Source organism: Lepidochelys kempii, chromosome 19, assembly GCF_965140285.1.
Source record: "Lepidochelys kempii isolate rLepKem1 chromosome 19, rLepKem1.hap1, whole genome shotgun sequence".
Taxonomy (NCBI): Eukaryota; Metazoa; Chordata; order Testudines; family Cheloniidae; genus Lepidochelys; species Lepidochelys kempii.
In genome coordinates, this window is record NC_136398.1 from 19,183,403 (window position 1) to 19,196,676 (window position 13,274).

The 13,274-nt window shown below is 41.2% G+C and overlaps 1 protein-coding gene across 6 annotated transcripts in view; it reads left to right on the top strand.

The window, feature by feature from the left end:
- The window catches only part of HNRNPR (heterogeneous nuclear ribonucleoprotein R), a 52,591-nt gene extending 45,097 nt beyond the window's left edge, over window positions 1-7,494 (top strand). For all 6 annotated transcript variants that reach the window (XM_073317799.2, XM_073317794.2, XM_073317796.2 and 3 more), the window contains 2 exons: window positions 3,061-3,182; window positions 3,362-7,494. In XM_073317799.2, the coding sequence (XP_073173900.1) occupies window positions 3,061-3,182; window positions 3,362-3,971 (732 nt within the window). In that variant the 3' untranslated portion in view covers window positions 3,972-7,494. The remainder of the gene's footprint in view (window positions 1-3,060; window positions 3,183-3,361) is intronic.
- The last annotated feature ends 5,780 nt before the right edge of the window (window positions 7,495-13,274 follow it).

Sequence of the window (13,274 nt, forward strand, 5' to 3'; positions counted from 1 at the left end):
AACAGAAGAAATATTTAGTCAGATTTCAGTTGTTTTTTTATATGTCTACTTCAATTACTGAGATTTTCTTTCTCCAAAATGTTGGATTCCTCTTTCAAGTAAGGTTTAAGAGATCACAATAAACACTGTCCAAGATCCCCTTAAGTCCTCCCTTTCACAGGGATCCTTTTCCCACCCTCCAGCCACAACCCTGTGTGACTTCTGGAGGTTACAACTGGCTCACTTTTCTTTTTGGCTGTGGAGCATCCCTGACGGATTCCATGGGCAGCATTTGCCTGGGGATCTCTTAGCACAGGGGTGGCCAACCTGAGCCTGAGAAGGAGCCAGAATTTACCAGTGTACATTGCCAAAGAGCAACAGTAATATGTCAGCAGCCCACCATCAGCTCCCCCATTCCCAGCACCTCCCACCCACCGGCAGTCCCACCAATCAGCACCTCCCAGTCAGCTGTTTTGTGGTGTGCAGGAGGCTCTGGGGGGGATGGGGGAGGAGCAAGGGCATGGCAATCTTGGGGGAGGAGGTGGGAAGGGGTGGAGTGGGGGAAGGGCCTCTGGCAGAGCCAGGGGTTGAGCAGTGAGTATCCCCCGGCACATTAGAAAGTTGGCACCTGTAGCTCCATCCCCAGAGTCGATGCCCATACAAGGAGCTGCACGTTAACTTCTGAAGAGCCGCATGTGGCTCCAGACCCACGGGTTGGCCATTCCTGTCTTAGCAGAATGGCCTTCTGCTCGTCTTTTACCCTATACTTTTCAGAGAGAGGACCGATCTTTTAAGTGTAGTCAGTGTGCACATGTCTGGTAAAGCTGAAGACTACCTTTCTGTGTACAGATGCCTGATGTGGATGCAAATCAGGTTTTCATAGGTGTTTGTGGTTTTTTTGGTGGGCATGCTGTTCATATCTGTAGTCGAGAACTTGCTTCTGTGCATCTATCTGAAATATGAACAGGAGGACTTGTGGCACCTTAGAGACTAGCAAATTTATTTGAGCACAAGCTTTCGTGGGCTAAAACCCACTTCATCGAATGCATGCAGTGGAAAATACAGTAGGAAGAGACACACACAGAACATGAAACAGTGCGTGTTGTCATACACACTATAACGAGAGTGATCAGTTAAGGTGAGCTATTACCAGCAGGAGAGAGAAAAAACATTTTGCAGTGATGAACAAGATGGGCCATTTCTAGCAGTTGACAAGAACGTGTGAGGAACAGTAGGGGGGAAAAACAAGCGTGGGGAAATAGTTTTACTTTGTGTAATGACACATCCACTCCCAGTCTTTATTCAAGCCTAATTTAATGGTGTCCAGTTTGCAAATTAATTCCAATTCAACAGTCTCTTGCTGGAGTCTGTTTTTGAAGTTTTTTTGTTGTAATATTGCGACTTTTAGGTCTGTAATCAAGTGACCAGAGAGATTGCAGTGTTCTCCGACTGGGATTTGAATGTTATAATTCTTGACGTCTGATTTGTGTCCATTTATTCTTTTACGTAGAGACTGTCCGGTTTGGCCAATGTACATGGCAGAGGGGCATTGCTGGCACATGATGGCATATATCACATTGGTAAATGTGCAGGTGAATGAGCCTCTAATAGTGTGGCTGATGTGATTAGCCCCTATGATGGTGTCCCCTGAATAGATATGTGGACACAGTTGGCAACGGGCTTTGTTGCAAGGATAGATTCATGGGTTAGTGTTTTTGTGGCGTGTGGTTACTGGTGAGTATTTGCTTCAGGTTGGGGGGGCTGTCTGTAAGCAAGGACTGGCCTGTCTCCCAAGATCTGTGAGAGTGATGGGTCATCCTTCAGGATAGGTTGTAAATCCTTGATGATGCACTGGAGAGGTTTTAGTTCGGGGCTGAAGGTGATGACTAGTGGCGTTTTGTTACTTTTTGTTGGGCTTGTCCTGTAGTAGGTGACTTCCGGGTACTCTTCTAGCTCTGTCAGTCTGTTTCTTCACTTCAGCAGGTGGGTATTGTAGTTGCAAGAATGCTTGATAGAGATCTTGTAGATGTTTGTCTCTGTCGGAGGGTTGGAGCAAATGCACAATATTACAACTAAAAGTCACAATATTACAACAAAAGAACTTCAAAAACAGACTCCAGCAAGAGACTGTTGAATTGGAATTAATTTGCAAACTGGACACCATTAAATTAGGCTTGAATAAAGACTGGGAGTAGGTGTGTCGTTACAGGAAGTAAAACTATTTCCCCGTGTTTATTCCTCCCCCCCCCCCCCCCCCCCCGGTTCATCACACGTTTCTGCTCAGCTGCTGGAAATGGCCCATCTTTTTTATCACTACAAAAGGTTTTTTTTTCCTCTTCTGCTGGTAATAGCTCACCTTAACTGATCACTCTTGTTACAGTGTACACTCATTGTTTCATGGGGGGGTGGGTATATCTTCCTACTGTATTTTCCACTGCATGCATCCGATGAAATGGGTTTTAGCCCACGAAACCTTAGGCTCAAATAAATTTGTTAGTCTCTGGGGTACCACAAGTACTCCTGTTCTTTTTGTGGATACAGACTAACACGGCTGCTACTCTGACACCAATCTGAAATGTTTTTTTAAGGAAAATAGGAGTATTGTGTCTATGCAACGTACAGTTCAGTTGCTTCTCACTTTTTAGTAAGTTCTAGACTGCGCAAAGATCAGGTTTCTTATTGAGGGGCTCTTAAATTTCATTTTGTTTTTCACTTTATCATACAAAGACAAGGAGAGCAAAACAAATGTTTCAGTGTTAATGATAGAAAAATTTAGAATGGTATTGACATGTCATCCTTATAACTAGTGTAAGAGTGGAGTGTTGAAGGAAGTTTTTAACTTCTGGTGGCTCAAATAACCTAACAATTCATAATAGATGTAGAAGTTAACATTTGGGGTGACAGTTCTGTTAATTTGTTCAACGTATCCTGCAATGTGAAATCTCTGAAAGGATTTATTATATTTCCTCTTCAATTTCAATTGCATCTTTTTTGGAACACTAGTGAACATTTTTAGAAAGACTTAAATTTTTTCTGATGACTGGAAGTAAACTCAAATGTGTTTTTCTGACTTTCATACAGGCCATGAATGAAATGAATGGAAAAGAGATAGAGGGGGAAGAAATTGAAATAGTGTTAGCTAAACCACCAGATAAGAAAAGGAAAGAACGCCAGGCTGCCAGACAAGCCTCCAGAAGCACTGCGTAAGTCTTCACTTCTGCAGTATTGTAATGTACAAATAGCAGAACTTCATGCTGCTACAGAACATAAGCTAACAGAGGCAGTCCTTCCCCAGCCCATATATTGTCAAACTTAAGCAGAAAGTAACGGTGGTTTAGGAGACTTACAAGACAAATTTAATGCATGTTTCTTTTTTTATTAGGTATGAAGACTATTATTACTACCCTCCACCTCGTATGCCACCTCCTATTAGAGGCAGAGGTCGTGGAGGGAGAGGTGGATATGGCTATCCCCCAGATTACTATGGCTATGAAGATTATTATGATGATTATTATGGTTACGACTATCATGACTACCGTGGTGGCTATGAAGATCCCTATTATGGCTATGATGATGGCTATGCTATAAGAGGAAGAGGAGGAGGAAGGGGTGGGAGAGGTGCTCCACCACCACCTAGGGGGCGGGGAGCACCACCACCAAGAGGTAGAGCTGGCTATTCACAGAGGGGGGCACCCATGGGACCACCAAGAGGAGCCAGGGGTGGGAGAGGGGGTCCTGCACAGCAGCAGAGAGGACGTGGTGCTCGTGGAGCCAGGGGCAACCGTGGGGGCAACGTAGGAGGCAAGAGAAAGGCAGATGGGTACAACCAACCTGATTCCAAGCGCCGCCAGACCAACAACCAGCAGAACTGGGGCTCCCAACCCATCGCTCAGCAGCCGCTCCAGCAAGGTGGTGACTATGCCGGTAACTATGGTTACAATAATGACAACCAGGAATTTTATCAGGATACTTATGGGCAACAGTGGAAGTAGACAAGTGAGGAGGGCTTGAGAATGATATTGGCAACATAGAATTGGCTATAGCTCTACATCCTTTAAAAAAAAAATTGGCTTAATGTTTCATCTTTCAGTAGCAATTGGCTGCCATTTGTATTGGGCTGAAGAATCACTCTATTGTGTATATATTCGAGTCTTTTATTTTCCTTTTTCATAAACGCACTTGGACATTATTGGGCTTGCAGAATTCCCAAACTCCATTTGGGGTTTCAGTGCTTTTATTGTTTTAGGCTTCATTTTAGCAGTTTAAAAGCAGGATGGGCACACTGTTCAATCATGATTTTGCAGAACCTCTGGTTTTGGACAGTTTCCTTTTTCGGATTTTGGGTAGACTACAATAGGAGTATGCTGTACATAAAAGTAAAAGCTAGTGCTTTGTCTTAGTAGTTTTAAGAAATTAAAACAAAAAAAATTAAGATTTCTTGTATTGAAAATAACATGATTGTATGTTTTGCATTCCTAGAAGTAGGTTAACTGTGTTTTTAAATTGTTATAACTTCACACCTTTTTGAAAATCTGCCCTACAAAATTTGTTTGGCTTAAACGTCAAAGCCGTGGCAATTTGTTCCTTGATGTGATTGTATTTCCAATTTCTTGTTCATGTAAGATTTCAATAAAACTCAAAAATCTATTCAAAACATTACCTATTTCAAATTCAATTGTGTCCTAAAACATTATTTCATTGGTAATTCTTGGAAGAAACATTGTTTTCAAAGTATAACTGCCTATGTGAGTGATCAAATTCATTCAAATTTCTTGTGCTTTCCAACATATAGCATTGTGGACATCAGACTGAAAGCTAGGCGAAATTACAAATAGTCCAAAGGGGGGCACTGTTATTTAATTGGTGTTCTATAACCTAATCACATCTAGTTCTGATACTTACTACTTTGCTTTTTGAAAGGGTTCAAATGCATCTGAATGTTCTTGCAGAGCTTAACAGTTATTAATTTTAATTATCTCATATGGAGAAGGAATTTGGAGACTGCAATTTTTTTAGCCCCTGTTCCTTTTTGTTACTATTATGTATTGTGGGGGCCTCTAGCAGCCCCGAAATAGGTATCTGTCCTTTTTGTACTATATGGTATACAAACATGTAGGAAGACAGTCTGTCCCAATAGTCTTAGTTTAGGTGAAATGGTTAAATTTGTTTGTGCTAATGTTTATGACAAGGTCGAGACTTGTAAGTTAAAGTGCTGTGGCAATATAGACTGAGTTTGCTACAGACAACACAAACATGTTCTCTACATTCTGCTTAATTCCGTCGCTGGCATTTCAGTGATCTGCCATTGTGAACAGTTTGCATTAGAATTTTCATACCTTTTAATAAAGGGTTAAATTTAAAAAAATGCTAGTCACCATCTTTCTGGGTGATTACTAGCTATGTTTTTTTGGAGTATTCTGTATCTGTTGGGCTGTGCTGTTACCCCAGTGAGCACTTCTTTTTCAAGAAAGAAAAACAAAAGGATTAAAACTTCTGTTACCAAAAAAAAAAAAATCATTCCCGGACCTTCGGAATGTCCAAATTAACACTCTCCCTCAGATATGTTGATCAAACTATATTACACAAATTGTTGGGGACATTAAACTTCAGTGGGCACACGTTCCCTTTGCCTCTCGGTGCTGTTTGGTGTCTTTCATAACAATTGTATTAGATCAGAATATAGAGACTATTTCTTCCCTCACATACCGTTTTTGTTTTTTGTGAGTCTCGTAGACATTTGCATGGGTTTTATGGCTTCTGACCTGACTGAACTGGAGTGAGAAAATGTATACCTGCTTCTCAAAATGAGTTTGCCCTTTGTGTCAATGTACTAACTTAAAGGGTACAGATCCAATGAAAACATCAGCCATGCAACAGTCCATAAAGCATTTTTTAACTTTCATTCTAGTCATGGTATGCCAGTTTAAAAAAACCCAAAACCATACAAACCTGCCTTAAATCATTGGGCCATATCCTGTAGTCCTTATTCAAGCAGTGAAGTCAGTGGGAGTATGGCCTATGTAAGGGTTGCAGGTTTTTGCTTGTGGTGACTATCTGTCTTTGTAATTCTATTAATACATGAGCATACATCGTAACCTCTTCTATCAGAGTCTGGCTTCATAGTAGTTAAAGGTTTCAGAGTAGCAGCCGTGTTAATCTGTATTCGCAAAAGGAAAAGGAGTACTTGTGGCACCTTAAACTAAAAAAGTAGTTAAAGTAATTGTCATGAAAAGATGTATCTCTTTGTGGTAACCAAACAAAATCCCACATCCCCAAATAGTATTTTCATTTTAGTAAATTATAAAGATGGGGGGGGGGGGGGGGAGGAAATCTGGTATAGATTAAACTAAACTGGAATCAAATTAAAGTACTGCCTTCCCTCCCTGGAAGGAACAGAACTTTTACTTAATGGTCAGTTCAGACTGCTTAGAGACCCTTGACAGAGGGAAAGTGTCAAAATGTTTGTTTTTGGGGACAAAGGCTAAAGTTACTCTAATATAATCTGTTACAAAAAATAGCAAGGAACAGAAATAACATTAAAACTGTTTGCCTGAACTACAAAGCTGCATCTTTGGATACCTTTACACCAAAATACAAGTTATTCTAATGCTTTGATAGACATTGGAAGTGAAGTAATCTGTTTTACACAAATTGAAAATGAAATTGTTAATTTTGATACTTGCAAGATTTACAAGCTGCATTGATTTCTTTATGCAACTTGTAGATGCCCAAATGCACCAGTTAAACCTTGCAAAAACTCTCTAAATAAAACCCGTATTTTTTAGAAGACTCTTCCCCATAGTTTAGCGCATCAGTGGTATTATACATTGAAGTTAGAGAACTGCACCAAAAGATACTGCCATAAATATACCATAATAAAATGGAAGAACATAACATGTTCAGTGACAGACACAAAGGAAGAATTTTATACCACCTTTCCAGTACCATTTTGACAGAACCAAATAGTAAATAAAATAAAATTAAAAAAAAAAATTACTCTTGCACATCTGTGTCTTGACCTTTCCTTCTGCATAATTTGTTAGAAAATAATGTATGGCAGGATTTTTCATCTTGAAAATGGGTTTCACCTCACACACCCATGTTTAAATTCAATCGTGCAAGTGTCCTTCTGGGGTTGGTGGGGGAGCCATGAAATGGGATTCTTATAATTATTTGATCACTCATTTATAGCAGTTGCTTAAATGTCTGCATTGATATGAAGGTGTTTGACTTTAAAAAAAAAAAAAAATTAGGTTGCCAGATTTCTAGTAATTCCAAAACTTTTTGAGCAAAAATGTTAACGCAGTTATGTTCTGGTAGACTTAATTTCGCATCGAAAAGGTTAAATTCTTAATTTTTTTTTTAACAATTCATTAAGGTTAGTCTTCATTTACAAAGAGCTAAATGTCTTTTCTAGTACTGTAATTTATTCTAGCAGGACTCAATTTCATTATTATATATTGATACAAGATGACAATCTTTCAGCAAGCATACTGTTTAAGCATTTTTTCAAAATTCTTAATCCAAAAGATCTAGGAGATAGCCACAATAATGCGATTTTGTATTTATAAACACCTGGTTATATTTTTGCCCCCTCTGCATTTGGACCCCATTATCTAAGCCCATTTGTTGTATTTGAATAATAAAAAATACAGTAAACACTCTTGCTATAAGGCTAGTAATAAAACAAATGCAAAGTATCGTGAGGGAACGTTACACCTTAGTATAGAAGTAGTACTACACTAAGCACCCAATCCTGGAGTCCTAATGCAAACTAAACCTCCTATCATTTCAACAGGAGTTGTTGCTTGGTGAAGTACTACAAGGTTGGGTTCTTACTGTTTCCTATATATAGGTCAAATCCTGAAAATTTCCTATCTGTAATCTCGGCTCACCCATTGATTTAAATAGAACAATTTTGTGTGAGTAAGGCTACTTACATGACTACAGCTTACAAAATTGGGCTCTCAATCACTCGAGTGAACTATTTGTGAGAGTGGCCAAGAGCCTTATAGAAAGAGTGCACTGGGTGATGCGTGTTTTCCTGTTTCTCTTTATATAAAAAAAAAAAAAAAGGGAGCTTCTGTTAACTTAAGACTTGTGTGAAGCTGCTTTGTGTGTAACAAATTGGCTTACTTAATCTGTCTGGACAAAGTCCACAGTGACAAACTGGTATATTTTAATTTAGCATCTAAAATCTATTGGGTAGAAAAGAGTATCTTAATCTTTAAAATGAAAATCTTGATCGTAGTATTTTTTTTTTTAATTTTTTTTTTCAAAGCAAAAGATTACATGGGCAAGGTGTATCTGTCAAATAACTGAGTATCGGTCAGGAACCTGTGAAATTTTAAAGTAGTTGAGCCCCTCTGGAGAAATATTTTAACATCTTGTTTGGAGGTTACCAGAAGCTCTGAGTGACAAGTCAGAATATATTGCATCATATTTTCTGATGTTATCCAGAAACCTGTAAGTGTCACTTTCCTGTTTTAACTCCTTCCTTTTATTACCTGACTATCAGGGAAGCGTGGTTGAGGCTGCCCTGACCTGACATGTCATGATGTCGACTTGCTAGGTGGGGTTCGCAGGGGACATTAACCATTGGAGTTGTCGGTAAGAGAACTTTCTTTCTAATTTTCTTCAGTAAGATGAAAGGGCTTTTGGGGGTGGAGGGAGGAGCCAGGCTCTTCTGCCTTATTATAAGCATTTGTCGAGAGCCAGCATTTCAACGGAGAGTTTCCAAATGTAAAGGTAATGCTTAAAGTTAAATCCATCATGTCTATATCCAAGAGGTGAGCGTGACTTCTTAGCTAAATGATCTTTTTTCTCTTCCAAATTATTTGGTATTGTGTAATATTTGAAAACAAACTATTCTATAGATGTTAGAGACATAGGAGGCTCTAGGTACTTCAAAAGTGTATCCAGAATTAAAACAAGCTTATTTTGGGTACATCAGGAACAAGCTAAGGAAGCATATGAAATGGTTCTTCACCAGTCTCAGAAAGCTGATTAATAATTTTTCCCACTAGGCCTTTTAAACTCAAAACCATAGTTTTGAGAGACCTTACTAAAATAGAGGTGGCATGAGCATAGTGCACGTCCCTGTTGAACCTAGACACCTGAAAATGAGTTGAAGTCTCAACTAGGGACTGTCCTGGTAACATTTAACCACTTAGCGAAACCAGCGTGCAGTCTAGAACAGATGGGCATTGTTCGTGGAAAGCCTGCGACTATACAGTGTTGTGACACAGTTGAGGTATGTTGGCAAAACTTTGAGGAAACGAGTTATAGAAGGTGCTGCATGTCAAGATAGAAGTTCATTGACAAGATTGAGGTGGGAATCCTGTACAGTACCTGTTAGTACTGTGCTTGGCTTGTGCAATACCTGTTTCCCTGCATAACATAAGAATGGGCATACTAGGTCAGACCAATGGTCCATCTAGCCCAGTATCCTGTCTTCTGACAATGGCTAATATCAGATGCCTCAGAGGGAATGTACAGAACAGGGCAATTGAGTGATCCACTCCCAGCATCTAGCAGTCAGAGGCCATGGGACACCCATGTATCTCTGACCATCTTGGTTAATGGCCGTTGGTGGATCTATCCTCCATGAACTTATCTAATTCTTTTTTGAATACAGTTATAGTTTTGGCCTTCAACATCCTCTGGCAACAAGTTTCACAAGTTGACTGTACATTTTGTGACGTGCTTCCTTTTGTTTGTTTTAAACCTCCTGATCCCAAGATTGCTTAGTTTGCTTAAGAGCTTTTGGTGTGGGACCATGTCAAAGGCTTTCTGAAAGTCCATGTATGAGAGATTCACTGGATCAGCTTTGTGTACATTTGTTGCCACCCTCAAAGGATTCTAATAGATGGGTGAGGCATGATTTCCCTTTACAAAAGCCGTGTGGACTCTTCCCCAATGAACTGTATTCATCTTTGTGTCTGATCATTCTATTCTTTACTATAGGTTCAACCAATTTACCTGGTACTGAAGTTAGGCTTACTGGCCTGTAATTGCCGGGATTGCCTCTGGAGCCTTTTTTGAAAATCTGCTTTAATTAGCTATCTTCTAGTCATCTAGTACAGAAACTGATTTAAGTGTAAGTTACAGTTCTGTAGTTTTATGTGTGAGTTCCTGCAGAATGCTTGGATGAATACCATCTGATCCTGGTGACATAATACTGTTTAATTTATCAGTTTGTTCCAAAACCACCTCTATTGACACTTCAGTCAGGCACTTTTAAGAACATAAGAATGGCCATATTGGGTCAGACCGAAGGTCCATCTAGTCCAGTATCCTGTCGTCTGACAGTGGCCAATGCCAGGTGCTCCAGAGAGAATGAAGAGAACAGGTAATCATCAAGTGATCCATCCCCTGTCACCCATTCCCAGCTTCTGGCAAACAGAGGTTAGGGACACCATCCCTGTCCATTCTGTCTATAGCCATTGATGGACCTATCCTCCATGAATTTATCTAGTTCTTTTTTGAACCCTGTTATAGTCTTGGCCTTCACAACATCCTCTGTCAAGAGTTCCACAGGTTGACTGTGTTGTGTGAAGAAATACTTCCTTTTCTTTTAAACCTGCTGGCTATTAATTTCATTTGGTGACCCCTAGTTCTTGTTATGAGAGGGAGTAAATAACACTTATTTACTTTCCCACACCAGTCATGATTTTATAGTTCTCTGTAGACTGTTCCTCAGATTTGTCATGTAAAAATGTCTCAGGTGTGGGAATCTCCCTTGCATCCTCTGCAGTGAAGACCAATGCAAATAATCCATTTAGCTTTTCTGCAATGACCTTGTCTTGAGTGCTCCTTTAGCAGTGTGATCATCCAGTGGCCCCACTGAGTGTTTGCCAGGCTTCTGGCTTCTAACGTCCTTTAAAAAATTTTTGCTGTTAGTTTTTTGAGACCTTTGCTACCACACTTGACTTGCCAGAGTTTATTCTCCTATCTATTTTCCTCAGTAGGGTTTGACTTCCAATTTTTAAACAATGCCTTTTTGCCTCTAACCATTTCTTTTACTTTGATTAGCCTTGGTGGCAGACTCTCAGACTTTAAGGCCAGAAGGAACCCACTGTGGTGATCTACTGTGACCTCCTGCACTTAGCAGGCCACAAAGCCTCGCCCACCCATTCCTGTAATAGACCCATTACCTTTGGCTGAATTACTGAAGTTCTCAAATCAAGATTTAAAGACTTCAAGTTACAGAGAATCCATCATTTACTCTAGTTTAAACCTGCAGGTGACCACCTCCACGTTGCAGAGGAAGGTGAAAAATCTCCAGGTGCTCTGCCAATCTCACCTGGGGGAAAATTCCTTCTTGACACCAAATATGGTAATCCGTTGGACCCTGAGCATCTTGGCAAGACCCACCAGACAGACACCTGGAAAAGAGTTCTGTAGTAGACTCATAGAATATCAGGGTTGGAAGGGACCCCAGAAGGTCATCTAGTCCAACCCCCTGCTCGAAACAGGACCAATTCCCAGTTAAATCATCCCAGCCACGGCTTTGTCAAGCCTGACCTTAAAAACCTCTAAGGAAGGAGATTCTACCACCTCCCTAGGTAACGCATTCCAGTGTTTCACCACCCTCCTAGTGAAAAAGTTTTTCCTAATATCCAATCTAAACCTCCCCCACTGCAACTTGAGACCATTACTCCTCGTTCTGTCATCTGCTACCATTGAGAACAGTCTAGAGCCATCCTCTTTGGAACCCCCTTTCAGGTAGTTGAAAGCAGCTATCAAATCCCCCCTCATTTTTCTCTTCTGCAGACTAAACAATCCCAGCTCCCTCAGCCTCTCCTCATAAGTCATGTGTTCTAGACCCCTAATCATTTTTGTTGCCCTTCGCTGGACTCTCTCCAATTTATCCACATCCTTCTTGTAGTGTGGGGCCCAAAACTGGACACAGTGCTCCAGATGAGGCCTCACCAATGTCGAATAGAGGGGAACGATCACGTCCCTCGATCTGCTCGCTATGCCCCTACTTATACATCCCAAAATGCCATTGACCTTCTTGTCAACAAGGGCACACTGCTGACTTATATCCAGCTTCTCATCCACTGTCACCCCTAGGTCCTTTTCCGCAGAACTGCTGCCTAGCCATTCGGCCCCTAGTCTGTAGCGGTGCATTGGATTCTTCCATCCTAAGTGCAGGACCCTGCACTTATCCTTATTGAACCTCATCAGATTTCTTTTGGCCCAATCCTCCAATTTGTCTAGGTCCTTCTGTATCCTATCCCTCCCCTCCAGCGTATCTACCACTCCTCCCAGTTTAGTATCATCCGCAAATTTGCTGAGAGTGCAATCCACACTATCCTCCAGATCATTTATGAAGATATTGAACAAAACCGGCCCCAGGACCTACCCCTGGGGCACTCCACTTGACACCGGCTGCCAACTAGACATGGAGCCATTGATCACTACCCGTTGAGCCCGACAATCTAGCCAGCTTTCTCCCCACCTTATAGTGCATTCATCCAGCTCATACTTCCTTAAATTGCTGACAAGAATACTGTGGGAGGCTGTGTCAAAAGCTTTGCTAAAGTCAAGAAACAATACATCCACTGCTTTCCCTTCATCCACAGAACCAGTTATCTCATCATAGAAGGCGATTAGATTAGTCAGGCATGACTTGCCTTTGGAGAATCCATGCTGACTGTTCCTGACCACTTTCCTCTCCTCTAAGTGCTTCAGAATTGATTCCTTGAGGACCTGCTCCATGATTTTTCCAGGGACTGAGGTGAGGCTGACTGGCCTATAGTTCCCAGGATCATCCTCCTTCCCTTTTTTAAAGATTGGCACTACATTAGCCTTTTTCCAGTCATCTGGGACTTCCCCGGTTCGCCACGAGTTTTCAAAGATAATGGCCAATGGCTCTGCAATCACAGCCGCCAATTCCTTCAGCACTCTCGGATGCAACTCGTCCGGCCCCATGGACTTGTGCACGTCCAGCTTTTCTAAATAGTCCCTAACCACCTCTATCTGCACAGAGGGCTGGCCATCTCTTCCCCATTTTGTGATGCCCAGCGCATCAATCGTCTGTGACAGATCCCAGGGGACAATCTGGAATTGTGGGACCGCTGTAGTCTCTTGACTTTCCAGCCTGGGCGCTCTCTCATGATGGTTTTGCTAGGGTCAAGCAGTAAACCCTTCAAGGTGCTGTGATCACGTAGTCAACAACATGCTGCTGGGACACGCCCAGCTAAATTGCATGAATGCTCTCTAATCCACTCATGAACCCCACACAGAAAAATACAAGCAAATACCCCCAGCGTTGCACCCTAGAAATG